Source organism: Lolium perenne, chromosome 5 (assembly GCF_019359855.2).
Source record: "Lolium perenne isolate Kyuss_39 chromosome 5, Kyuss_2.0, whole genome shotgun sequence".
Lineage (NCBI taxonomy): Eukaryota > Viridiplantae > Streptophyta > Magnoliopsida > Poales > Poaceae > Lolium > Lolium perenne.
The window spans coordinates 253,944,078-253,969,455 of NC_067248.2; the positions used below are offsets into that span (position 1 = coordinate 253,944,078).

At 46.3% G+C, this 25,378-nt stretch overlaps 2 protein-coding genes across 2 annotated transcripts in view; both read right to left on the bottom strand.

Annotated features, from left to right (window-relative positions):
• Positions 1 to 25,079, bottom strand: part of LOC127302745 (uncharacterized) — a 146,720-nt gene extending 121,641 nt beyond the window's left edge. Inside the window, exon 1 of the mRNA XM_071820458.1 lies at positions 25,075 to 25,079. The gene's annotated coding sequence lies outside the window, so the exon portion shown is untranslated. The remainder of the gene's footprint in view (positions 1 to 25,074) is intronic.
• Positions 900 to 8,391, bottom strand: LOC127302749 (uncharacterized). The gene is made up of 3 exons (XM_071821156.1): positions 7,400 to 8,391; positions 2,021 to 4,019; positions 900 to 1,574 (listed from the first exon to the last, which is right to left on the bottom strand). The coding sequence occupies exons 1-2, from the start codon at positions 8,389 to 8,391 to the stop codon at positions 2,021 to 2,023; spliced, it is 2,991 nt and encodes a 996-aa protein (XP_071677257.1). The 3' UTR covers positions 900 to 1,574.
• Positions 25,080 to 25,378: the final 299 nt, after the last annotated feature.

Below are 25,378 nucleotides of genomic sequence, written 5' to 3' on the forward strand. Positions count from 1 at the left end.
TAAGATTCTCCATTCCTAATTGTGTCTGGTTCTCTATGATGACCGTGGATGCTTCCAGCCGTTCAAAACAAAACAAACATATCATGCTCGTCGTGTGTTCGGAGATGGGGTTTATCTATTATTTATTGCATTAGAAGTTCAATTGGCTAATAATTTCTTTGAGTATATAAATTGAATATTTTTTTGGCACTAACAAACTAATAAGTGCCGGAAAGCAGTATTTCTCTTCTGATTGTGTGCTTTACATGAATTTCTAGATTAATTTTTGGAACTAACCATCTAGTGAAATTCTTCTAAACTAAGTACCATTTTTTTAGAAATTTTGAACCCTATTTTTATTTATGATATCTGTGCTGGAATTTTGCCTAGGACCTCTGCAAACTTTGCTGCCATTCATTCATATTGGACTAGCATTTCAGATCGCAAGGAAATAAAAATCAAGAGATTCGTCCAAAATATGGACGCCGGTCTTGGCAGTACAAAAACTGTTTGCTGAGCACACCTCAAAATTATCAGCTTTAGTATCAGGAAACATAATGGCTCCTCAAAATGTAAATGAGATACATTCACCTGCTCAAACGAACTTGATTGTGGGCTGTGGCAAACAGAAGAGACTGGTTCCTGGTAACATTTCAGATGGCAAGGAAAAAAGAAAGAGATTCATCCGACATCTGGATGGCGCCATAGACTCAATTGACACAAGATTGATTCATTAAGGCAAGAGAAAACCCTTGAAATAGGAAAGAACGGTTCATTTGTTGCTTACCTTCATCAGTCTTAACAGGTGAGCAAATGAATGCACACCTCCAAATTTTGAGCTTCAGTACCGTCAAACACAAGGGCATACACAGTACAGTGACAACACTCAATACTACACCGTAAACAAACAGACACAACACTTGGGAAATTTATTCCCGCATACATGGTAACAAAGATATCGAAACTGTGTTCAATTCCTTTTCCCAGGAAGAAGGTACATACATGAGCAAAGCAGAATATACACATTCCTACTGCCCTACCTTACATATTGTTGACATGTTTGGAGCTAACCATGGTAAAAACAGGGCATGATTCATGATTTTATTGGACAAAATGGCAGGCACCACATATACCTAGTGCTGCTGCCTCCTCCTCGTTCTTCTTGTGGTTGTGGACTCCGAAGGCAGCCTGGACCTCCTACTTTGGGCTGCTTGCCCCACTATAACAGCCACCGTACTAGATGTCGACGCCTGCTCCACAGACGACGACTGCTGAGGAACTGTTGTTGCAGCATTATCAGAATTAGAAGACGGCAGTTGGACCTGATTGCCACACCTCAAAATTCTCAGCTTCAGTATCAGGAAACATAATGGCACACACTGTTGACACTTCCCTGACCCTGAATAGTAGCATTGCCAATGCTGATTCTTTAGTTTGTATCAATGATATATGATGAGCAATCAAATGATAATCCTGAGAAATGTAAATGACATACCTGCTCAAACGAACTTGATTGTGGGCAGTGGCAAACAAAAGAGGCCGGTTCCTGGTAACATTTCAGATGACAAGGAAAAAGAAAGAGATTCATCCGACATCTGCATGGCGACATAGTATCAGTTGACACTGGATTGATTGATTAAGGCAAGAGGAAACCCTTGAAATAGGAAAGAACAGTCCATCTGTTGCTTATCTTCCTCAGTCTAACAGGTGAGCAAGTGAATGCACACCTCCAAATTTTGAGCTTCAGTACCATGAAACACAAGGGTATACACAGTACAGTGACAACACTCAGTACTACACCGTAAACAAACAGACACAACACTTGGGATATTTATGCCCGCATACATGGTAACAAAGATACCGAAACTGAGTTCGATTTCTTTTCCCATGAAGGAGGGTACATACATGAGCAAAGCAGAATATACACATTCCTACGGTCCTAACCATACATAATCTTGACATATCTTTGGAGCTAACCATGGTAACAACAGGGCTTGATACATAGGTTTTTATTGGACAAAATGGTGGGCATCATTTATACCTAGTGCTGCTGTCTCCTCCTGGTTCTTCTTGTGGTTGTGGACTCCAAAGGCAGCCTGGACCTCCTACTTTGGGCTGCCTGCCCCACTATAACAGCCACCGTGCTAGATGTCGACGCCTGCTCCACAGACGACGACTGCTGAGGAAGTGCTGTTGCAGCACTATCAGAATTAGAAGACGGCAGTTGGACCCGATTGCCACTCTCAGGGGCAGCGTTGCGGCGCACATGCCGCATTATTAATGGGGTGGGTGAAGCAAGACTAGGTGAAGCTCTCCGACGCACAGTCCTGGTAACCCTTGTCCCGCCTTCAGAAAGCACGGCCACCTCAACATCGCCTACAGGTGGAGCTGCCTGGCCTCCCAACTGATCCCGGTTTTCTATCAACTGCCTCACCATGCTCGCAATGCCTATCGAATCTGGCATCTGCAGCTCCTGCCTCAAGCTCTCACTCCTGTTGGCGCTCGGTCTGGGAGGGACATCACTGCTGGAAGCATCCCGTTCGCCGCCTCCTCTTCCATAAATCGGCGTGACGTTTACTTCGAGTACCTCCCCCTTGCAGACAGGGCACTCAGAGTGGGTTGAATGTGCATGGAGCCACTGATACAAGCATGGCCAGCAGAAGAGGTGGCCACACGGTGTAACCACGGGCTCTATAGCTGCATCAAGACAGATATTGCACTCGAAACTGGCGTCGCATCCGCAGTAGTTCCCATCGTTCCTGACAGCACCCTTTCCTCCCACCTTGCCATTCGCATCGAGGTTCTGCCGCCTCGATGCATCCAGAGAGTTATGCGACCGCTGGATGGCCTGCGCCAGCCTTTCGGCATCCGGACTGGTCGCCCGCTGGTTGCGGCTCGCTGGCCCTGCCCGCACAATGTGGTGCTGCTCACTCACCTGGATCACCCTCTGCAGGCGGAGCTCATGCGTCGTGTCCTCAATCGCACCCCCGACAGACTGCCTCGTGCTGACCATCTCCGCTCTGGCGGCCCGATCAGGGCGTGAGAGCCTTTCCACCCACTCAAGGCGGACTCCTTCCAACCCAGCAAGGGGCAGTTGCTGCGGCGGTGGTGGAGAGGCATTAGCATCATGTGACGATGCATCGAACCCCACAGCCGGTGAACCAAGAGCCTCTTCGCTGTCCGTGCTCAGGCCATCAGACTGAGCAAAGATCATGGGAAAATCTACCCCCCATGTATCCGCCACCTCGTCCAGCGGCATCACCTCCTCTTGTGCCGCCAGCAATCCCGCTGGCTCATCATCCTCTGTCGAAATCTCCGGAATGACCAAATCCGGCAGCAGCACGTAGTACTCGCTGTCCGTGCTCAGGCCATCATCGTCCGAGGAGGATGCGTCAGAAGGCAGAGCCGGTTGACCAGCATCGAGAGCGTCTTCGCTGCCCGTACCGAGGCCATCATCATCCGAGGACAAATCGGTAGGCACGGCGGGGTCACCAGCGTAATCCTCGCTGTCGTCTGTGCTCGGGCCGTCGAGCCAGTCGACGAGGATGGGGTCGATCGGCGGCATCTCCGGCGTGGAGAGCGCGTTGGACGGCGGCGAGTATGCCGCGGGAAGCGGCAGCGGCGGCGGCGATCCTGGTGCAGGCGATCCTGCCGCTGGCTCGTCGTCCGGCCTTGGAACGGGGCTGGGCGCCGGCGCCGGGCAATCCATGGCTGCGCCCAGCCGGCCTGGAGGCCGCGGCAAGGGAGGTAGGCCCAGGTAGAGGTTCAGATCCATCCAGCGACGGCCCGGGCGGTAGGGGCGCGCACCCTGGGCGGGGCCCCAGGGGCCCGATCCTTGGTTTGAATCCGGAAGCTGCTCGGCGGCGATCTGGACTGCGGCGAGGCGGGGCCCGAGGTCGAGCTCGGCGGCGGCGGCGGCGATCTGCTGGTGGAGGTGCTCGGTAGACGTGGCCGGCGGTGGAGGACGTGGCCGGGGGATGGGCGAGAAATGGCGGCGACGGCGGGAGACGGCGGCGGGGGTGAATACCCTAGCCGTTTGGCTGTTGCGTTTGGTAGTACAGTAGAGAGACCATGTGCCTGCGAACTCGTGCGAGCGGCCTGGGGTCAGGCTGGCACGCGGTGGCAGTTGGCGGTAATTTCTTCAAAAATGGAGGGTGTTTCTGGAATGGACAAGCCGAGAAGAAAAGAGGGGATTTGAACACTCGCGCTTCTGGGGCCTCTACTGCCTCGCCGGAAACTTGCCGCCGATGGCGACTGCGGCGGCGGCCGGCGGGGAGGCACGGAAACCTCGAAAGGTACTCCATTGCCCTGCATATCTGATGTATTACCTGCAGGCCGCTGAATTACTCGCACACATGTCCTATTCATTCAGCTGTATGTGTGCCTTTGGGCCTGCTCAAACATTTTTTATTTGAGGACAATGCTCAAACACCATTTCAGAGGTTAAAAAGAGCGATGAGCTATTATTGACTACTAGATGAATACCCCGCGCGTTGCTGCGGAATATTTGCCGGCAAACATTTTTTGATGCATGAAAAACAATTAATGAAAATAATGAAAAAATCTGAATCGGTTGTTTTCTGAATGATTTGCATATCTACAGTTTGCGAATTTGTTCAGGAGCTGAAAACCGAGAACTTGCTGAGAAGGAGAACTGTGAAGTTGCAACATATGTGAACAACAATTTCTGAAATGTGTAGCAATTAATTCGTTTTGTCATATGTAAATATCCAGCATTCGTACAAAGGTATGTATTGCAGACTGAATTTTACAATCTTCAACAGTAAATAATGCATCTCAAGCAATACATGAAGGATTTGGCATGGTACGGGAGCAAACTAAAACGGCCGAAAGAGATAGTCCTTATACAGACATTCATTGGATAAGCCTGGATTAATACAACAGAAGCTGACCAATCTAGCGATTGGTTTATATAAGCAACAATATAACTAACTTAGCTAGGAGGCAATGCACTCCTTAGTTTTTTTTTAAAAAATTACAGAAGCGAAGGGCTTAGTAGAAGCATGAGCTAATATAGAAATAAAATTGCTCTATGGAGACACCTGCAAGTATATATTAAACAAAATGGAACTGCAAACAAACTTCAACGAAGATGATGGGGTAATTATATTTATATATCCACGTCTTGTGAAATAACACTTTGTGATCAACCCAATACTTAGCACTGTTGCCACAGGAACAAAGGGGAGATGTACTCGCCTGCATGCCCATACTCCTAAGTTCCAACAATCCTGAAATAGTTCCTCTCCATCCCCTATCGATCTACATATAATTACGGCGGATTGGAAATATGAGAATCCAGAAACGAACTTTTCTTAGAATATATCTAAAGAGGAGCTGATATGGCACCGTTGTCGCAAGATTTTTTTCTTGTTCCTACCTGTGGCCGAGGAGTGGTGAAGGCTCTGGCTGAGCTTGTCAGGATCTTGCATAGCGATGACTGGATGGGAGGGAATTCAAGAAAAAAAGCAAGCGTAGCCGGTGGTGCGCCTCTGAATAGGAAGTGAGCGGAAGATACTGCTACCATCTAATGACGGTGTTTAATTTATAGGGTTCAAACCTAAGGAGGCGAGCTACTTAAAAGGTCGCTGACTGCATGTCTCCAATGCATCCATCAATATCTTGGCTGAGATCCCCTGGAGGAGATGAAGAGATGTGGCACCACCGTTTCTTGAGTTAAAGTACAGACGTAAAACCACTGAAATCTGCCCTAACTTCTCGTATGCCTTCATGGCTCCATCAGTTTTCAATATACAACCGTTTCTAGTAGTAGCTGAAACCATGGTTGTACGATGGCACTTGATTCCAAAAGGGGATGTAAAAATATATATAAGCACTAATGGGCTGAGCACAATAAAGGCTATAGTTATGGACTCCATATTGGCTGAAATAATACGCTGCCCCGTTACCGTACGCAATGGAAACCGAACACGCTATGAAAAAGGAAACAAACAGATGTATCAAAACTGACGCTGAGTTGCACGAAGAAGTCATGGGCAAGTGGAACGCGCGGACCTGGGTGGCGAATAGAAGGTGACGTGGCTCGTTGTGAGACCAGCAAAATGGGGCCAACTATTAAGAAAGAGAAGATATGGCACTGGAAGATTCATTGATATATGCTAATACTGAACTTGCCCTTTCCACGTGCTTGATCATGATATCTCGAGCAGACTTGGACATATAGTTTTGTTGGCATATGCAGCTGAACTATATGAAGCTAATATAATTATGTTTGCTGAACAAGATGACGTTATTCTATTTCTTTATTTATTGCATTGGCTAGCGCTGTATTAATGCAAAATCTGTTGAAGTCTTACCTGTACTCCATCCTGCAGGAGGAGTTCCAAAAATTCTGCAACGAACAACAACGACAACAAAGTTTTTATTCCCAAATAAGTTGGGGTAGGCTAGAGGTGAAACCCATAAGATCTCGTAACAAACTCATGGTTCTGGCACATGGATAGCAAGCTTCCACGCGGCTCTTTCCATGGCTAGTTCTTTGGTGATACTCCAGTCCTTCAGAGGGGTCTTTACGGACTCATCTCATGTCAACTGTGGTCTACCCCGTCCTCTCTTGACATTATCAACACGCTTTAGCTGTCCACTACGTACTGGAGCTTCTGGAGGCCTGCAATGAATATGCCCAAACCATTTTAGACGATGTTGGACAAGCTTCTCTGCAATCGGTGCTACCCCAACTCTATCTCGTATATCATCATTCCGGACTAGGTCCTTCCTCGTGTGGCCACACATCCATCTTAACATGCGCATCTCCGCCACACCTAACTGCTGAACATTCCGCCTTTTAGTCGGTCAACACTCAGCGCCATACAACATTGCGGGTCGAACCGCCGTCCTATAGAAGTTGCCTTTGAGCTTTTGTGGCTCTCTCTTATCACAAAGAATGCCAGAAGCTTGGTGCCACTTCATCCATCCGGTTTTGATCCGGTGGTTAACATCTTCATCAATATCCCCATCTTTGTGCAGGATTGACCCCAAATATCGAAAGGTATCCTTCTGAGGCACCACCTGCCCATACAGGCTAACCTCCTACTCCTCGTGCCTAGTAGTACTAAAACCGCACATCATGTACTCAGTTTTAGTTCTACTAATTCTAAAACCTTTCAATTCCAAGGTTTGTCTCCATAGTTCTAACTTCCTATTGACCCCCGTTCGACTATCATCGATTAGGACCACATCATCCGCAAAGAGCATACACCATGGGATATCTCCTTGTATATCCCTTGTGACTTCATCCATCACCAAATCAAATAGATAAGGGCTCAAAGATGACCCCTGGTGTAGTCCTATTTTAATCGGGAAGTTATCGGTATCGCCATCTCTTGTTCGAACACTTGTCACAACATTATCGTACATGTCCTTGATGAGGGTAATGTACTTTGCTGGGACTTTATGTTTCTCCAAGGACCACCACATGACATGTCGCGGTATCTTATCGTAGTCCTTCTCCAAGTTAACGAACACCATATGCATGTCCTTCTTTTGCTCCTTGTATCTCTCCATGAGTTGTTGTACCAAGAAGATGGCTTCCATGGTCGACCTCCCAGGCATGAAACCAAACTGATTTTTGGTCACGCTTGTCATTCGTCTTAAACGGTGCTCAATGACTCTCTCCCATAGCTTCATTGTATGGCTCATAAGCTTAATTCCACGGTAGTTAGTACAACTCTGAACATCCACTTTGTTCTTGAAGATTGGTACTAATATACCGCGTCTCCATTCTTCTGGCATCTTGTTTGCCCGAAAAATGGAGTTGAAGAGCTTAGTTAGCCATATTATCGCTATATCTCCGAGGCCTCTCCACACCTCAATGGGGATACAATCAGGGCCCATTGCCTTGCCTCCCTTCATCCTTTTCAACGCCTCCTTGACCTCAGACTCCTGGATTCGCCGCACAAAACACCTACTGGTATCATCAAAGGAGTTGTCCAGTTCAATGATATAGATCTTAGTCTCCCCATTGAACAACCCGTCGAAGAACTCCCGCCATCTATGCTTAATCTCCTTGTCCTTCATTAGGAGTTGGTCAGCTCCGTCCTTGATGCATTTGACTTGGTCAACATCCCTCGTCTTCCTCTCTCGGATCTTGGCCATCCTATAGATGTCCTTTTCGCCTTCCTTCGTGCCTAACCGCTGGTAGAGGTCCTCATACGCTTGACCCCTTGCTTCACTCACAGCTCGCTTTGCGGCCTTCTTTGCCATCTTGTACTTCTCCATGTTGTCTGCACTCCTATCCAGGTACAGGCTGAAACAATCCTTCTTCTCCTTAATAGCCTTCTGGTTCCACCACCAGATATCCCTAACTTTGCTTCTACTTCCCCTGGACACTCCAAACTCCTCTGAGGCCACCTTACGAATACAGGTCGCCATCTTCATCCACATATTGTCCGCATCACCTCCTTCCTCCCAAGGGCCCTCCTTAATGACCCTCTCCTTGAACGTCTGTGCTGTAGGATAACGTTGCATAGAAAACAAAAAATTTCCTACCGCGAACACGCAATCCAAGCCAAGATTCAATCTAGAAGACGGTAGCAACGAGGGGGTATCGAGTCTCACCCTTGAAGAGATTCCAAAGCCTACAAGATGAGGCTCTTGTTGCTGCGGTAGACGTTCAGTTGCCGCTTGCAAAAGCGCGTAGAAGATCTTGATCACGATCGCTTCCGGCGCCACGAACGGGCAGCACCTCCGTACTCGGTCACACGTTCGGTTGTTGATGAAGACAACGTCCACCTCCCCGTTCCAGCGGGCAGCGGAAGTAGTAGCTCCTCTTGAATCCGACAGCACGACGGCGTGGTGTCGGTGGTGGTGGAGAAATCCGGCGGAGCTTCGCTTAAGCGTGCGGGATGTGGTGGAGGAGAGAGACCGCTAGGGTTTGGGGAGAGAGGGGGAGGCTAGGGCGCCGGCCAAGGGCAGCCCTAGGTGGTGCAGCCAAGAGTGGGCAGCCCCCTCCCTCTCCTCCTCATTATATAGGTGGAAATCCCCAAGTGTTGGTATCCAAGTCTTCGAATAAGACCCCAACAATGAAACCTCCCATATGTAGGGAAACCTACCCAAGGTGGGAATCCCACTTGGGGTGGGATTCCCCCTTTCCATGAGGGGGGTTGGCCGGCCACCCTAGAGGAGTCCACCTTGGACTCCTCCCCTTTAGGGTTGGCTGGTCATGCAAGGTGGAGTCCCTCCGGGACTCTACTTTCCATGATGATTTCTTCCGGACTTTTCTAGAACCTTCTAGAACCTGCCATAAATGCACCGGATTATTTCCAAACTTGGAATATGACTTCCTATATATGAATCTTATTCTCCGGACCATTCCGGAACTCCTCGTGATGTCCGGGATCTCATCCGGGACTCCGAACAAATATTCGAACTCCATTCCATATTCAAGTTCTACCATTTCAACATCCAACTTTAAGTGTGTCACCCTACGGTTCGTGAACTATGCGGACATGGTTGAGTACTCACTCCGACCAATAACCAATAGCGGGATCTGGAGATCCATAATGGCTCCCACATATTCAACGATGACTTTAGTGATCGAATGAACCATTCACATACGATACCAATTCCCTTTGTCATGCGATATTTTACTTGTCCGAGGTTTGATCTTCGGTATCACTCTATACCTTGTTCAACCTCGTCTCCTGACAAGTACTCTTTACTCGTACCGTGGTATTGTTGATCGCCAAAACCCACCGGCGGGCAGCGGCCTGTCAACACGGTAGAGCCGGGAAGAGCCTAGAGCTGCGGCTGGCTGAGACCCCTCCGAGCGACGGCCCGCAATGCTCTTCTGGTCACACGCGGCGATGCGAAGTGCAAGGGCGTGCCACCTGACCTATACCTGGTCAGGAAGGTGATGGGGATGCCTTGCTTAGTTCCTGCATGGCATACACGTAAACATTAAATCAGAGCCTCGATCGGCTCTCAGGCTATCCTGTGAATCGGCTCAAAGAGCCGATCCACCCATGATCCGTACGGGGTGCACGAATACCTGGTGATCCTGCTTGATCAAGATAAAGCTAATGAGATCTACGACGATTTAGGGTTTTCACCGCATAATCGGATCATCCTACTCCAGGTTGGGCCTCGCGGCCACGCACGGTGCTCGTAAGCCGATCCTAAACAAGGCCACACAACCAACGTGATGTTGATCATCGGAACATCCTGTTTAGGACTTGCGAACGCCACCCTACGTGCCGCTGGATCCTCCCCCCCTTCGTAAGGCCTAACTATTGCAGATATTAAACTAATCCTTGCGGAGCAAGGAGCAATCGTAACGGATCAGATCTACTAGATGATGAACAAGCAGGGTGCCGCCCCCACGCCTGAGATAGGCGTGAGGGCGGCTAGACATGCGAGGGTTGCACTACGTAAGCATGTTTATACGAAGAGCTATGCTAACCCTAACACATCTATGATAACTACGTTGCCCGCCATCAAAGACGCTTCAGTACGGGCAACGCATGAACAACGTGGGGCTTGTGCTGCCTAGATCGCAAGATGCGATCTAGGCAGCATGTCGCTTACCTGATTGAAACCCTCGAGACGAAGGAGTTGGCGATGCGCCGAGATTGGTTTGTTTTTGGGGTGAACGTTGTGTTGTTGTTTATTCCATAAACCCTAGATACATATTTATAGTCCAGCGGACTTTCTAACGTGGGAATATCCCACCGTGCGCGATACAAATTCTAAACCTTGATCTAAGATATGACCTACTATAATTAAAGATACACGGGCAAACTAGCCCAAATTCTCCGTGCAAGGCCGCTTCAGAGATCTTCCACGTGTAGTCCTCTAAGCCCATCTCTCTTATGGCCCACCTCTGGATTTGTCCAAAATCTGGTGATAACACATGCCCCCCTGGTTTTGGAAATAATTTTTCCAAAATCATTGTATTTTCCTCTCGAAGGGTCATGTCGTGGCAGGACAGAGCCATTTGCAGCTTCCGTCATCATTATGCCCTGTCCTTTCAGCTTCTGCAAAATTCGATAGCCCTGGCGTCATCTCCTTGGAAATTGTAATGACAGTAAATTTCCACCAGGCTCTTCATTATTTAACTGTGCCAATCGATTAGCTTTCTTCATCTCCTTCCTCTGTTCCAGCTATCGGCACCCAAAAAACCCTCTTCTCCCTCAGCAATGTCTTCCTCTTCCTCCTCCTTTTCAAACCTTTTCCCCCCATTCTCGCCGAAGAAGAATGAGGACAAACCTTCTTCCGAAGTGAACCCCCTCCCCTCCGATGATGAGAAGAAAGAAGGAGAAGCAGCGAAGGCCAAGGCCTTCCCCTCCATCAAGCTCCCGCCGAAGAAACGCTCCCGCCTGTGGGCGGACAGCGAGGATGACGACGAAGAAGAAGAAGAGGAGGAAGAAGATGAATCTTCCTCTTCCGCCGGGTACCCGCCAACCAAGCGCTTCCGCTCCTGGGCGGACAGCGAGGACGATGATGATGACGAGGAGGAAGAGGCTCCGGCCACAGGCTGGGGTAGTGGCGACGAAGAGTTCCCCGGGAGCAGCGCCGACGACATCGACGGCGGTGATGACGAGGACAGCGACGATTAGTAGAAATAGGACTAGCAGTAGCAATGCGCTAGGCACTAGATCCCTCTTTTGAGAGCTATCGGCTCTTTCTTGTAAAGCCGCTCCTCTGACTTAATGAAATTGTTCTTTTGATTCATCTTTCAACTGCCCCAATTTCATCCCTTCCTCCTGCCATGTCAAGACCGATAGCAACGTATCGATTTTTTTTTTCTCCTTTTGGCCGCCCATGAAGCTGGATTCTTATGTTGATTAGCTCGAAGGCCAAGAACTTCTCAATTTCAGGCTGCAATTTGGTATCTGACCATATTTTTTCGCAACCCCAATCCCTTAGCCGATGACTATTCATCGGCTATTTTGAGAATCCAATCCTGTGCAGCGACAGGACAGTCCAAAACCTGTACAAGCCGACGGCCTCCCTTCCTGACTCCTCTCCATAGCTTCAGCAATCTTCTTTCGTGAACAGAACTGCTTCTAGAGAGGATCACAACGCAGGATCAATCGATGCAATCTCGATGTAGTCCGTTGCCCCCCGAGTCTTCATCAAGGCGAGGACAGTCGTGAGCTAACCACATGTGTCACCATCAGCCTCCAAATCGTAATGCCAGCCGATTCCATCAAAATCGGCTCTCTAAAGAACCTCTAGGGCGAGCTGCCCCCGAGCCTTCATCAAGGCAAGAATACCGGCGAGGGTGCATAAGTCGTTGATCAGCTCTCTTCTACGAACATCGACGTCGTGTAAACCCTTGAACACATAGCCAGTAGGTCTTGGTCCCGTTCAACTGTACTAGAGTCGATGGCCGCACATCGGCTTTGCTTCGTGCGAAATTTTTTTTTTTATTTTGGCCGATTTTTCTCCTTAATCGGCCCCCAACGTTCCACTGCACACAAGTCTGCACATATTTATCTGCGCATGTTCATCTGACTACATGCCCCCTGAGCCGAATCTGCCAAATGATTGCAGAGATCGGCTTTCTTGGTAAGCCAGGGCATTGCACTTGCACGTCGTCTTCGCAAAGATTCATGCTGACTTCCATCTGCCGACGTGGCCGCTGCCCAGTAGATCGTTGCTGACCATAAACAGAATATGTGCAGAAGATAATTTTGGCCGGTTGCGGGAATCGGCCTCCACATTGCTTGCTCGATGAAGGTTTTGTAATGTTCCTCCATAAAATTTTTGGGGCCGATCACAAGGATCAGCCTCGCACGGTTTGCTCATTGGTTTAATCTTGCTACTTGGTTAGGCTGGATAAAACCAACCCAACCTCTGACTTGATGCGCCTCTTTGTCATCCACCTTGAGAGCATCGTATAATCGTGGAGCATTAAGCTCTGTCGGCAAGACGAGCACCATGTTTGTGCCAGCCGATGTTTCATCACCGGCTTTCTTTTGCTTGGGACGCCACTCCATCCTCCGTGGACGACCCTCTTCATTCAGTGGCTCGCTGAACCTTTGCGCCAGATCAGGCCGTGCCTTCCTCGGCGTATGCAAGTATAACCTTTCGGCTTCCTCCAGGCCGCGCAACCGCTGAACCCTGCGTTTCGTGAACGGCTGAGTCCGTCGGGGCACCACCTTGGACGGTGGTACTGTCTTCTTCTTCTTCTAGTCCCTCGTCTTCGAATCCTCAAGATCTGCCCAACGAGGTGACTCAGCGCGTTGCTTGGTGGTGGGAGAGGCCCTAAGCGCTCAAACACAGACACGTTGGCTGCCTCCTTCTTCTTCTTGTTGCATTACGGGCAATTGCCGATTGTGGGCAATCGGCTCATTCTGAATCCTAGCGATGTACGAAGAAAGGGCAATCCCGGTGTCCGGCGTTGTCTTCTTGCTCCCTTGGCCTGTCCGTGGCACGGCGCTCGTGCTCCTCCTCATCGCGATCCTGCCGACGATGTCTTCTGGCTTCTCTAGCCAGACGATCTCCTTCATCATCATAGTTGGACCGTCGGCGTTGGTCATACTGACTCACATATTTGTTGAGGAGGTAATCAGAGAGAGGTCGCTGATATCTTATGTTCTTCACTTCTCCCTCTGTGACGTAGCGCTTGCCATCATGATGGAGCCGATCGCGTGGAGCGGCCTCTTCGTGTCCTTGCTATGAGAGCAGCTGCCCTCATCTCCATCTTTGCCAGAGTGGTTCCCAGGCCCTACCATGTTGACGCTGAACGTGGGACCTGGCTGGCAGCCCTCGGGGTAGATGACTTCTACCATATTAACGGCGGGGAAGGGCTGGGTGTCTACCTTCATGGCGTATTGGTTGAAAATTAAACGCCCCTTCTCTATCGCCGCTTGGATGTCTTTGACGCCACACCCTGCGGTCGTTGGTGGCATGGGAAAGCGAGTTGTGGAATTTGCGCACGGCTTTCCGTTTAGCTCTTGCGCCGTAGGGAACTTGAGACCTTCGGGAATCGTCAACCTGTTTCTCCTTAAGCGGAGGTCGAAGATTTGTTCAGTCTTGGTCACGTCAAAATCAAATCCCGGGCGGCCCTGGTGGTTTTACCCATTTGCGGGATACGGGAGTTCCTCCCCGAGTCCACTCAGCCACCGCTATTTCTTGGTCTCCGCAGCACTTCACCTTCCTCTGTATCGACCATGACTATCGCACGCTTGAACTTGTCTTGGTACAGTCCGGGTGGCGCTGTTCATATGCTGATAGTTTCGAACCATGTGCGCCGGCGAGGGATAATCTGCTTGGGAGGCCATGTCCTTGAGCTGTGTTGCAAGGCCAGCTATCGCCAGTTCGATTGCTTCCTTTTCGGTTATACGAACCGAATAACATCGGTTCCTAAGATTCTGAAGCGCTGGATGTACTCGTCACCGTTTCTCCGCGCTTCGACGTAGTTGTGCTAGATCGGCAATGCTAGACTCGGAAGCTTCGAATGGTATTGCGTATGGAACTGTTCTTCCAATTGCTTCCAAGACTGGATGGAGTTTGCCGGCAAAGAGGTATACCATCCAAAAGCCGATCTGTGAGGGACTCGTGAAAAGAGCCTCACGCGTAGCTGATCCGACATCGAAGCCGGTCCTAGTTGCGCCAAATATCGGCCGATGTGCTCGATGGAGCTGGAGCCATCCGATCCTTTGAATTTGGAGAAGTCGGGGAGCCGATATTTAGGTGGCAGCGGGATCATCTCGTACTCGTCGGGGTACGGCTTGGAATAGCCGATTGCCCTCCTTTTCGGCATAATGCCGAACTGGTCTCTCAGTATGGTGCGATCTGATCCACCGTCTTGGCTGCGGGAGATGTATTCGAAGATTCGCCGGGGTGGCGTACTTAGCCAGCCATGTTTGCTTTTCCGGCTACGAGCCAAGCTGCAGGAGCTGGGCTCGGAGTTTCGTCGGGGTGGCGTACTTAGTTAGCCACGTCCGCTTCTCAAGCTACGTTGCCGACGTTCCTCCCGTTTGCGCCGAGTCCTGACGTTGTGGCCTGGTTTGAGAGTGGCCGGTTGCCACAATCTGGCACATACGTGCATGCATATCCTTGAGGGATCTCCTTGGGCGCCTCAGCCAAGAACGGTAGTCACTAGGGTCACCACCGATCTTGTAAACGACGAATGCCGGTGTAGCCGGCACTTCAGTGTGCCGCCAACGCGTATGGCAGCGGTGGACGGGGCTGGGTGGCAACTCTCCTTGGTGCGTCCCGAGAGCTGGTCCTGACGGCGAGTACCGGTGGCTCATGACCTCCTGGATCACGCGCGAGCGAGACGCTCCAACACGTTGACCAAGTTTTCGAGTGGCGGTGTAGCGAGTGAGCCACCAAGTAGTTGATCTCCGCCGAAGGGCCCTGGTGCGTTCCTCCGACGGGCGAGAGAGATCTATCCCATCGAGTGCACCTTGTGGTGAGAACCCCTTCCATCCGATGCCATGGGTACGGGTTCTGCGAAAAGAGCCGATGAGGTCGGCTTCGAGGGTGGCCTTGATCTCGTCATGTTTCTTCTTGAGCTCAGCGAGCAGCTCCTCGTAGGTGACTCGGCGTGCCGTCCGCCGCCATCTCGGATGTAGATGGCGATGTGGTTGATGTAGATGATTGTCCCACCGGCGTGCCGAAATGTGTTGATCGCCAAAACCCACCGGCGGGCAGCGGCCTGTCAACACGGTAGAGCCGGAAGAGCCTAGAGCTGCGGCTGGTGAGACCCTCCGAGCGACGGCCCGCAATGCTCTTCTGGTCACACCCGGCGATTCCAAATGCAAAGGCGTGCCACCAGACCAAAAACAGGTCAGGAAGGTGATGGGGATGCCTTGCTTAGTTCCTCGCATGGCATACACGTAAACATTAAATCGAGCCTCGATCGGCTCTCGGGCTATCTGTGAATCGGCTCAAAGAGCCGATCCACCCATGATCCGTACGGGGTGCACGAATACCTGTTGATCCTGCTTGATCAAGATAAAGCTAATGAGATCTACGACGATTTAGGGTTTTCACCGCATAATCGGATCATCCTACTCCAGGTTGGGCCTCGCGGCCACGCACGGTGCTCGTAAGCCGATCCTAAACAAGGCCACACAACCAACGTGACGTTGATCATCGGAACATCCTGTTTAGGACTTGCGAACGCCACCCTACGTGCCGCTGGATCCTCCCCCCCTTCGTAAGGCCTAACTATTGCAGATATTAAACTAATCCTTGCGGAGCAAGGAGCAATAAATAACGGATCAGATCTACTAGATGATGAACAAGCAGGTGCCGCCCCCACGCCCGAGATAGGCGTGAGGGCGGCTAGACATGCGAGGTTGCACTACGTAAGCATGTTTATACGAAGAGCTATGCTAACCCTAACACATCTATGATAACTACGTTGCCCGCCATCAAAGACGCTTCAGTACGGGCAACGCATGAACAACGTGGGGCTTGTGCTGCCTAGATCGCAAGATGCGATCTAGGCAGCATGTCGCTTACCTGATTGAAACCCTCGAGACGAAGGAGTTGGCGATGCGCCGAGATTGGTTTGTTTTTGGGGTGAACGTTGTGTTGTTGTTTATTCCATAAACCCTAGATACATATTTATAGTCCAGCGGACTTTCTAACGTGGGAATATCCCACCGTGCGCGATACAAATTCTAAACCTTGATCTAAGATATGACCTACTATAATTAAAGATACACGGGCAAACTAGCCCAAATTCTCCGTGCAAGGCCGCTTCAGAGATCTTCCACGTGTAGTCCTCTAAGCCCATCTCTCTTATGGCCCACCTCTGGATTTGTCCAAAATCTGGTGATAACAGGTATGTGGTCTCTTATGAACTTATTCATATGCTTGCAAGACATTAGACGACATTCCACCGAGAGGGCCCAGAGTATATCTATCCGTCATCGGGATGGACAAATCCCACTGTTGATCCATATGCCTCAACTCATACTTTCCGGATACTTAATCCCACCTTTATAACCACCCATTTACGCAGTGGCGTTTGGTGTAATCAAAGTACCTTTCCGGTATAAGTGATTTACATGATCTCATGGTCATAAGGACTAGGTAACTATGTATCGAAAGCTTATAGCAAATAACTTAATGACGAGATCTTATGCTATGCTTAATTGGGTGTGTCCATTACATCATTCATATAATGATATAACCTTGTTATTAATAACATCCAATGTTCATGATTATGAAACTAATCATCTATTAATCAACAAGCTAGTTAAGAGGCATACTAGGGACTTCTTTGTTGTCTACATATCACACATGTACTAATGTTTCGGTTAATACAATTATAGCATGATATATAAACATTTATCATAAACATAAAGATATAAATAATAACCACTTTATTATTGCCTCTTGGGCATATGTCCTTCAGTCTCCCACTTGCACTAGAGTCAATAATCTAGTTTACATTTGTAAAGATATAACACCTTGGCCTTCCGGTGCTTTATCATGTTTTGCTCACGGGAGAATTTTTAGTCAACGGATCTGACACGTTCAGAAACGTATGTATTTTGTAATTCATTTGCGTCTCAACGCATCACTCATTTCCAAATGAGTCAGCATTAAATATGTTTGGTCTTCTGGTGGAACCTTAATTCCGCGGTCTGAAATATGTCACTAATATTGTCACACACAATATAGCTTCAAAGTTCTGACACTATCGGAACTACACCAAGTTCTCAAAGAACTTCTTGACTTAACATCCTTTGTCATTGTCAAAACAATGACATACTCTGCCTTCTTTTGTAGAATCCGTCACAATATTTAGAACTCTTCTAAATCTAGCATAGATAACTTCTAGCTCATTGTGCTACCTTTTAAACAACACTTAGTCTAATTTGAGATTTGAAATTTTATTTTCATATGTGACAAAATTAGTATCGGTGCAACACCTTACAGCGATTTCTTTTGTCATTTCTCCATATAAAACTATATATATATACTTGGTTCTTCTTAAGTACTCAAGAATATTCTTACTGTTTTTCAGTGATCATCACATGAATCATGCTCATAACAGTCTTAGAGCATAGGATATCTGATTGTGTACATATTATTCGTGATCTATAATCACTCATGTGTTTTTACTCATTGAGTGTCAGATACACTCAAGTCTTGTTAAAACTTTAACATGACAAGAATATTTTCTTAATATTTCTATATTGAACTATTTCAATATCTATTCTATGTACTTTGACTTAAACTTATTTATGTGTTTCAATCTATCTTCATAGATCTTGACACTAGATATGTTTCAGTCCATATCCTTTCATTGAAATTAATTTCTCAATGAAACCTTTTAATCAAGTATATAATTACATCATTTATAACCAACTATATGTCATCTACATAAAGTATTTATAAATATGTCTTTAGTGCTCCCACTTAATTTCTTGCAAATGCAAGCCTCTTCATCATCTCTGATGAAATCAAAAACTCTTTGGTTATTTCATCTGGTGAAGATTCCAACTCCGCGATACTCACTTCATCAAATTGAAGTTTGTATATCTATCTAGTATTCCACGGATCAGCAAAACTCTTGGTTGTATCTTGTATACACCTTTTAATACATACTTCTGATAAGCTATGTATTTTGCCATCCTACTAACATATCTCATAAAAGAAATATGTAGTGATTACTAGAATAATCCACATAGACTATAAGCATTGCTACGGAAGATCTAATCTTATCGTAGTCAACTCTTTGAACTTTGTCTTAAACAACTTTTCGACAAGTTGAGCTTCTTCAAGGATATTTCATCCAAGTCCATATCTTTTCATAGATCCATTTACTTTCAAAAAGTATTCATCTATCTTGGATTTCATGGTGTATAGCCATTTTAACGGAGTCAGGGCCCATCATAACTTCTTTGTTTGTAGTTGGTTTATCATTGTTCAAAATCAATCCTTTGTCCACAAATCATTTATTTGATCACAAAGTAAACCATACCTACAAGGTTCAATATGTACTTCGATCTCCATGGCTAAAACACTTTGTAGTCATGGGAGCCATGATCGTTGTGGCCGCTTCCGAAACCAATTCCGATGCTGCGCTACTCTGATCATTATGCTCAGGTTCATAAACCTTATCAAATTATATTGTCCTCCCACTCAAATACTTCACTAGAAACAATTTCTCGGAAATAAGAAACATTGACAAACACTTTTGTCTTTGTCTTGTGGGAAGAATTCCCAATTAAATCTCTGGGATAACCAACAAAGACATTCATCCGATTTTGGTTGTAAATTCTTAGACCAAAATTTAAAGAAAGGACTATTAGGGTTTATACCCATGCCATAACTTATATGGTGTCATTTCAACGGATCATGATGATGCTCTATTTAGTGTAAAGCGGTAGTCTCTAAAGCATAATCCACAAAAATATAATGGCATCAATATTTTATCTCATCATTGACCCAACAAGGTTTGGATACATCTCTCGGATACTATATCATCACTATGATACTCCAAGAAAAGTGAGTTGTAGAATAATTTCATAACTCTCTTAGATGTTCGCTAAAACTAGTAATTCAAATATTTCCACTATGATCCAATCATAGATATTTGACTTTTCTATGATGATTTCCACTTCATGCTGAAATTTATTTGAATCTATTCAAATGTTTCAAACTTCTTCCTTATTGAATATATTCACATATATATACTCAATTCATTGTTGAAAGTTTTCATGAAGTAGAAGAATCTCCCGCACACAACTATGCCCAGTGAACCACATACATCATCATGTATTTTTCCACTAAGTTAGTTGCCCGTTCAACTTTTGGCCTATGAACGGTATTTTAATCATTCTCTTTTGAAAAGATTTGCAAGCGCCAAATGATTCAAAAATCAAATGACTCCAAAAATCCATTTGCATGGAGTTCCTTCATGCGTTCCTTTCTAACATGACCTAAATGGCGGTTCCACAAATAAGTGGAATTCAAATCATTTGCCTTATGGCATTTTAGCGTCAGTTTTATGTATGTGTGTTTCACCATTAAGATTTATAATAACTTATCCATCGTACATGGAGTAATGTCATAATTTGAACAACTCATTGTTTTCATTTGACCAGAGCAAAATAACAATTATTAAGTTCTTTATTATAAATTCTAAGGGCTAGATAGAATGCCAACGACGAACACAATAACACTTTATTTTGTTCCAGACGTGCATTCCTATCATATTCCTTGTTAGTCACTTAGGCCATTGTATTCTTGTATTGCGTTGTTTTGTATGACACTTCATACCAACCAATATGGTACTAATTGTAGGATAACGTTGCATAGAAAACAAAAATTTTCCTACCGCGAACACGCAATCCAAGCCAAGATGCAATCTAGAAGACGGTAGCAACGAGGGGGTATCGAGTCTCACCCTTGAAGAGATTCCAAAGCCTACAAGATGAGGCTCTTATTGCTGCGGTAGACGATCACTTGCCGCTTGCAAAAGCGCGTAGAAGATCTTGATCACGATCGGTTCCGGCGCCACGAACGGGCAGCACCTCCGTACTCGGTCACACGTTCGGTTGTTGATGAAGACGACGTCCACCTCCCCGTTCCAGCGGGCAGCGGAAGTAGTAGCTCCTCTTGAATCCGACAGCACGACGGCGTGGTGTCGGTGGCGGTGTAGAAGTCCGGCGGAGCTTCGCTAAGCTACGCGGGAAATATGAAGTGGAGGAGCAAAGCTAGGGTTTGGGAGGGGGTGGCCGGCCACTCAAGGGGGGCGGCCAAGCTATGGTCTTGGGGTGGCCGGCCCCCTCCCTTGGCCCCTCATTATATAGGTGGATCCCAAGTGTTGGTGTCCAAGTCTTCGAATAAGACCCGAAACCAAAACCTTCCATAGGAGGGGGCAAACCTAGCCCAACTAGGACTCCCACCCAAAGGTGGGATTCCCACCTCCCATGTGGGGGGTGGCCGGCCCCCTATGGTGGAGTCCACTTGGGACTCCACCCCCACTAGGGCTGGCCGGCCATGGAGGTGGAGTCCCTTGTGGACTCCACCTTCCTTGGTGGTTTCTTCCGGACTTTTCTAGAACCTTCTAGAACCTTCCATAGAACCTTCCGCGACATTTTATTTCACATAAAATGACATCCTATATATGAATCTTATTCTCCGGACCATTCCGGAACTCCTCGTGATGTCCGGGATCTCATCCGGGACTCAGAACAAATATTCGAACTCCATTCCATAATTCAAGAAATACCATTTCAACATCCAACTTTAAGTGTTTCACCATACTGTACGAGAACTATGATGACATGGTTGAGTACTCACTCCGACCAATAACCAATAGCGGGATGCGGAGATCCATAATGGCTCCCACATATTCAACGATGACTTTAGTGATCGAATGAACCATACACATATATTACCAATTCCCTTTGTCTCGCGATATTTTACTTGTCCGAGGTTTGATCTTCGGTATCACTCTATACCTTGTTCAACCTCGTCTCCTGACAAGTACTCTTTACTCGTACCGTGGTATGTGGTCTCTTATGAACTCATTCATATGCTTGCAAGACATTAGACGACATTCCACCGAGATGGACCTTAGTATATATATCCGTCATCGGGATGGACAAATCCCACTGTTGATCCATATGCCTCAACTCATACTTTCCGGATACTTAATCCCACCTTTATAGCCACCCATTTACGCAGTGGTGTTTGATGTAATCAAAGTACCTTTCTGGTATAAGTGATTTACATGATCTCATGGTCATAAGGACTAGGTAACTATGTATCGAAAGCTTATAGCAAATAACTTAATGACGAGATCTTATGCTACGCTTAATTGGGTGTGTCCATTATATCATTCACACAATGACATAACCTTGTTATTAATAACATCCAATGTTCATGATTATGAAACTAATCATCTATTAATCAACAAGCTAGTTTAAGAGGCATACTAGGGACTTCTTGTTTGTCTACATATCACACATGTACTAATGTTTCGGTTAATACAATTCTAGCATGATATATAAACATTTATCATAAACATAAAGATATAAATAATAACCACTTTATTATTGCCTCTAGGGCATATCTCCTTCAGTCTCCCACTTGCACTAGAGTCAATAATCTAGATTACATTGTAATATACCTAACACCCATGGCATGGGGGTGTTGGTCCTGCTTTGCCCTAGGGAGAGCTTTAGTCAACGGATCTGCTACATTCAGATCGGTGTGTACTTTGCAAATCTTTACTTCTCCATCTTCGATGTACTCGCGAATCGAGTGGTAACGCAGCTTGATATGCTTCACCTCTTGTGTGACCTTGGCTCTTGTGCATTGGCGATGGCACCCATGTTATCACGGTAAATGATTAATGGATCCAATGCACTAGGAACCACACCGAGCTCTACAATGAACCTCTTCATCCATACCGCTTCGATGAAGCCTCTGAAGCCGCTATGTACTCGATTACGTTGAAGACTTCGCCACCGTGCACGCTTCGAGCTTGCCCAGCTAATCGCAGCACCATTCAATATAAACACGTACCTGCATTGTGACTTAGAGTCATCGGGATCAGTGTTCCAACTTGCATCGGTGTAATCGTTTACAACGAGCTCTTGGTCACCTCCATAACAAAGAAACATATCCTTATTTCTTTTCAAGTACTTCAGGATATTATTGACCGCTGTACAGTGTTCCATTCCTGGATCACTTTGATATCTGCTATTCAAACTAACGGCATGTGCTATATCCGGTCTAGTACATAGCATGGCATACATGATAGATCCCATCGCCGAGGCATAGGGGATGTTACACATCCTTTCTCTTTCTTCTGCCGTAGCCGGTCCTTGAGTTTTACTCAATACCTTGCACAGTAACATAGGTAAGAACCCTTTCTTACTTTCGTCCATTCTAAACTTCTTTAGAATCTTGTCCAGATATGTACTCTGTGATAGCCCTATTAGGCGTCTTGATCTATCTCTATAAATCTTGATGCCTAATATATACGATGCTTCACCAAGGTCTTTCATTGAAAAACTATTATTCAAATAACCCTTAACACTGCTTAATAGTTCTATATCATTTCCGATCAATAATATGTCATCTACATATAATATCAGGAATGCTACAGAGCTCCCACTCACTTTCTTGTAAATACAGGCCTCTCCATGACACTGTATAAACCCGAAGTCTTTGATCACCTTATCAAAGCGTCGGTTCCAACTTCTTGATGCTTGCTTCAGTCCATAGATTGAACGCTGAAGTTTGCATACTTTGTCAGCATTTTTAGGATCGACAAAACCTTTGGGTTGTACCATATACAACTCTTCCTCAATGTCTCCATTAAGGAACGCCGTTTTGACATCCATACGCCAAATCTCATAATCGAAAAATGCAGCTATTGCTAACAAAATCCTCAAAGATTTTAGCTTCGCTACAGGTGAGAAAGTCTCATCGTAGTCAACTCCTTGAATTTGTCGGAAACCCTTTGCGACAAGTCGAGCTTTATAGACGGTAATATTACCATCAGCATCTGTTTTTCTCTTGAAGATCCATTTATTCTCGACAGACCTTTCGGCTATCAGGTAAGTCTACCAAAGTCCATACTTTGTTATCATACATGGATCCCATTTCGGATTTCATGGCTTCTTGCTATTTGTTGGAATCTAGGCTCATCATCGCTTCTTCATACGTCGCAGGGTCCTCATCATTGTTATCTACAATCATGACATTTAGACAAGGATCATACCAATCAGGAGTGGCACGTTCCCTTGTCGATCTGCGAGGTTCAGTAGTTTCCTCGTTCGAAGTTTCATGATCATTATCATTAGCTTCCTCTCGTTGCCGGTGTAGGCGGTACAGTACAACTTACGATCGCGCTACTCGATCAACGAGTATAGATTCATCAATCTCATCGAGTTCTACTTTTCTTCCAGTCACTTCTTTAGTGAGAAATTCTTTCTCAAGAAAGGTTCCGTTCTTAGCAACAAAGATTTTGCCTTCGGATCTGTGATAGAAAGTGTACCCTATAGTTTCCTTAGGGTATCCTATGAAGACGCATTTCTCCGCTTTGGGTTCTAGCTTGTCCGGTTGTAACTTCTTTACATAGGCTTCGCAACCCCAAACTTTCAGAACGACTGACTTAGGTTTCTTATTAAACCATAATTCATACGGTGTCGTTTCTACGGATTTTGATGGTGCTCTATTTAAAGTGAATGCGGCTGTCTCTAATGCATAACTCCAAAATGATAACGGTAAATCAGTAAGAGACATCATACTACGAACCATATCTAAGAGAGTTCGATTACGACGTTCGGACACACCGTTTCGTTGAGGTGTTCCGGCGGTGTCAATTGTGAAAGTATTCCGCATTTCTTTAAATGCATGCCAAACTCATAACTCAGATATTCACCTCCACGATCAGATCGTAGAAATTTGATCTTCTTGTTACGTTGATTTTCTACTTCACTTTGAAATTCCTTAAACTTCTCGAAAGTTTCAGATTTATGTTTCATGAAATAGATATACCCATATCTACTCAGATCATCTGTGAAGGTTAGAACATAACGATAACCACCGCGCGATGCTACGCTCATTGGTCCACATACATCGGTATGTATGATTTCTAATAAGTCAGTAGCTCGCTCCATCATACCAGAAAATGGAGTCTTTGTCATTTTTCCCATTAGACATGTTTCGCATCTATCAAGTGATTCAAAGTCAAGTGATTCAAGTAATCCATCAAGATGGAGTTTCTTCATGCGTTTCACTCCAATATGACCAAGGCAGCGAGTGCCACATATAAGTAGAATTATCATTAAGTTTAATTCGCTTAGCATCAATGTTATGTATGTGCGTATCACTACTATCGAGATCTAACAGAAATAAGCCATTCTTTTGTGGTGCTCTCACCATAAAAGATATTATTCATAAAAATAGAACAACCATTATTCTCAGACTTGAATGAATAACCGTCTTGCATTAAACAAGATCCAGATATAATGTTCATGCTCAACGCAGGTACATAATAGCAATTATTTAGGCTTAAAACTAATCCCGAAGGTAGATGTAGAGGAAGTGTGCCGACTGCGATCACATTGACCTTGGATCCATTTCCAACGCGCATCATCACTTCATCTTTCAGCGGCTTGTCGTTTATTCTTTAGTTCTGTTTCGAGTTACAAATATGAGCAACCGAACCGGTATCAAATACCTGTGTACTAGAACGAGAACTAGTGAGATAAACATCTATAACATGTATATCAGATATACCTTCTTTCTTCTTCTTGACAAGGCCGCTTCTTCAGATCAGCCGGATACTTGGAGCAATTACGCTTCCAGTGTCCCTTCTCCTTGCAATAATAGCACTCAGCATCAGGCTTAGGGCCGTTCTTAGGTTTCATAGGAGGCGTGGCAGCTTTCTTGCCACCCTTCTTGAATTTTCCCT

Coding starts and splice junctions, on each gene's coding strand:
- LOC127302749 (XM_071821156.1), bottom strand. CDS start 8,391: ATGGCGACCTGTATTCGTAAGGTGGCCTCAGAGGAGTTTGGAGTGTCC. Junction 4,020..7,399: donor AAACATAAAGTCCCAGCAAA/GTACATTACCCT, acceptor CAAACGCAACAG/CCAAACGGCTAGGGTATTCA.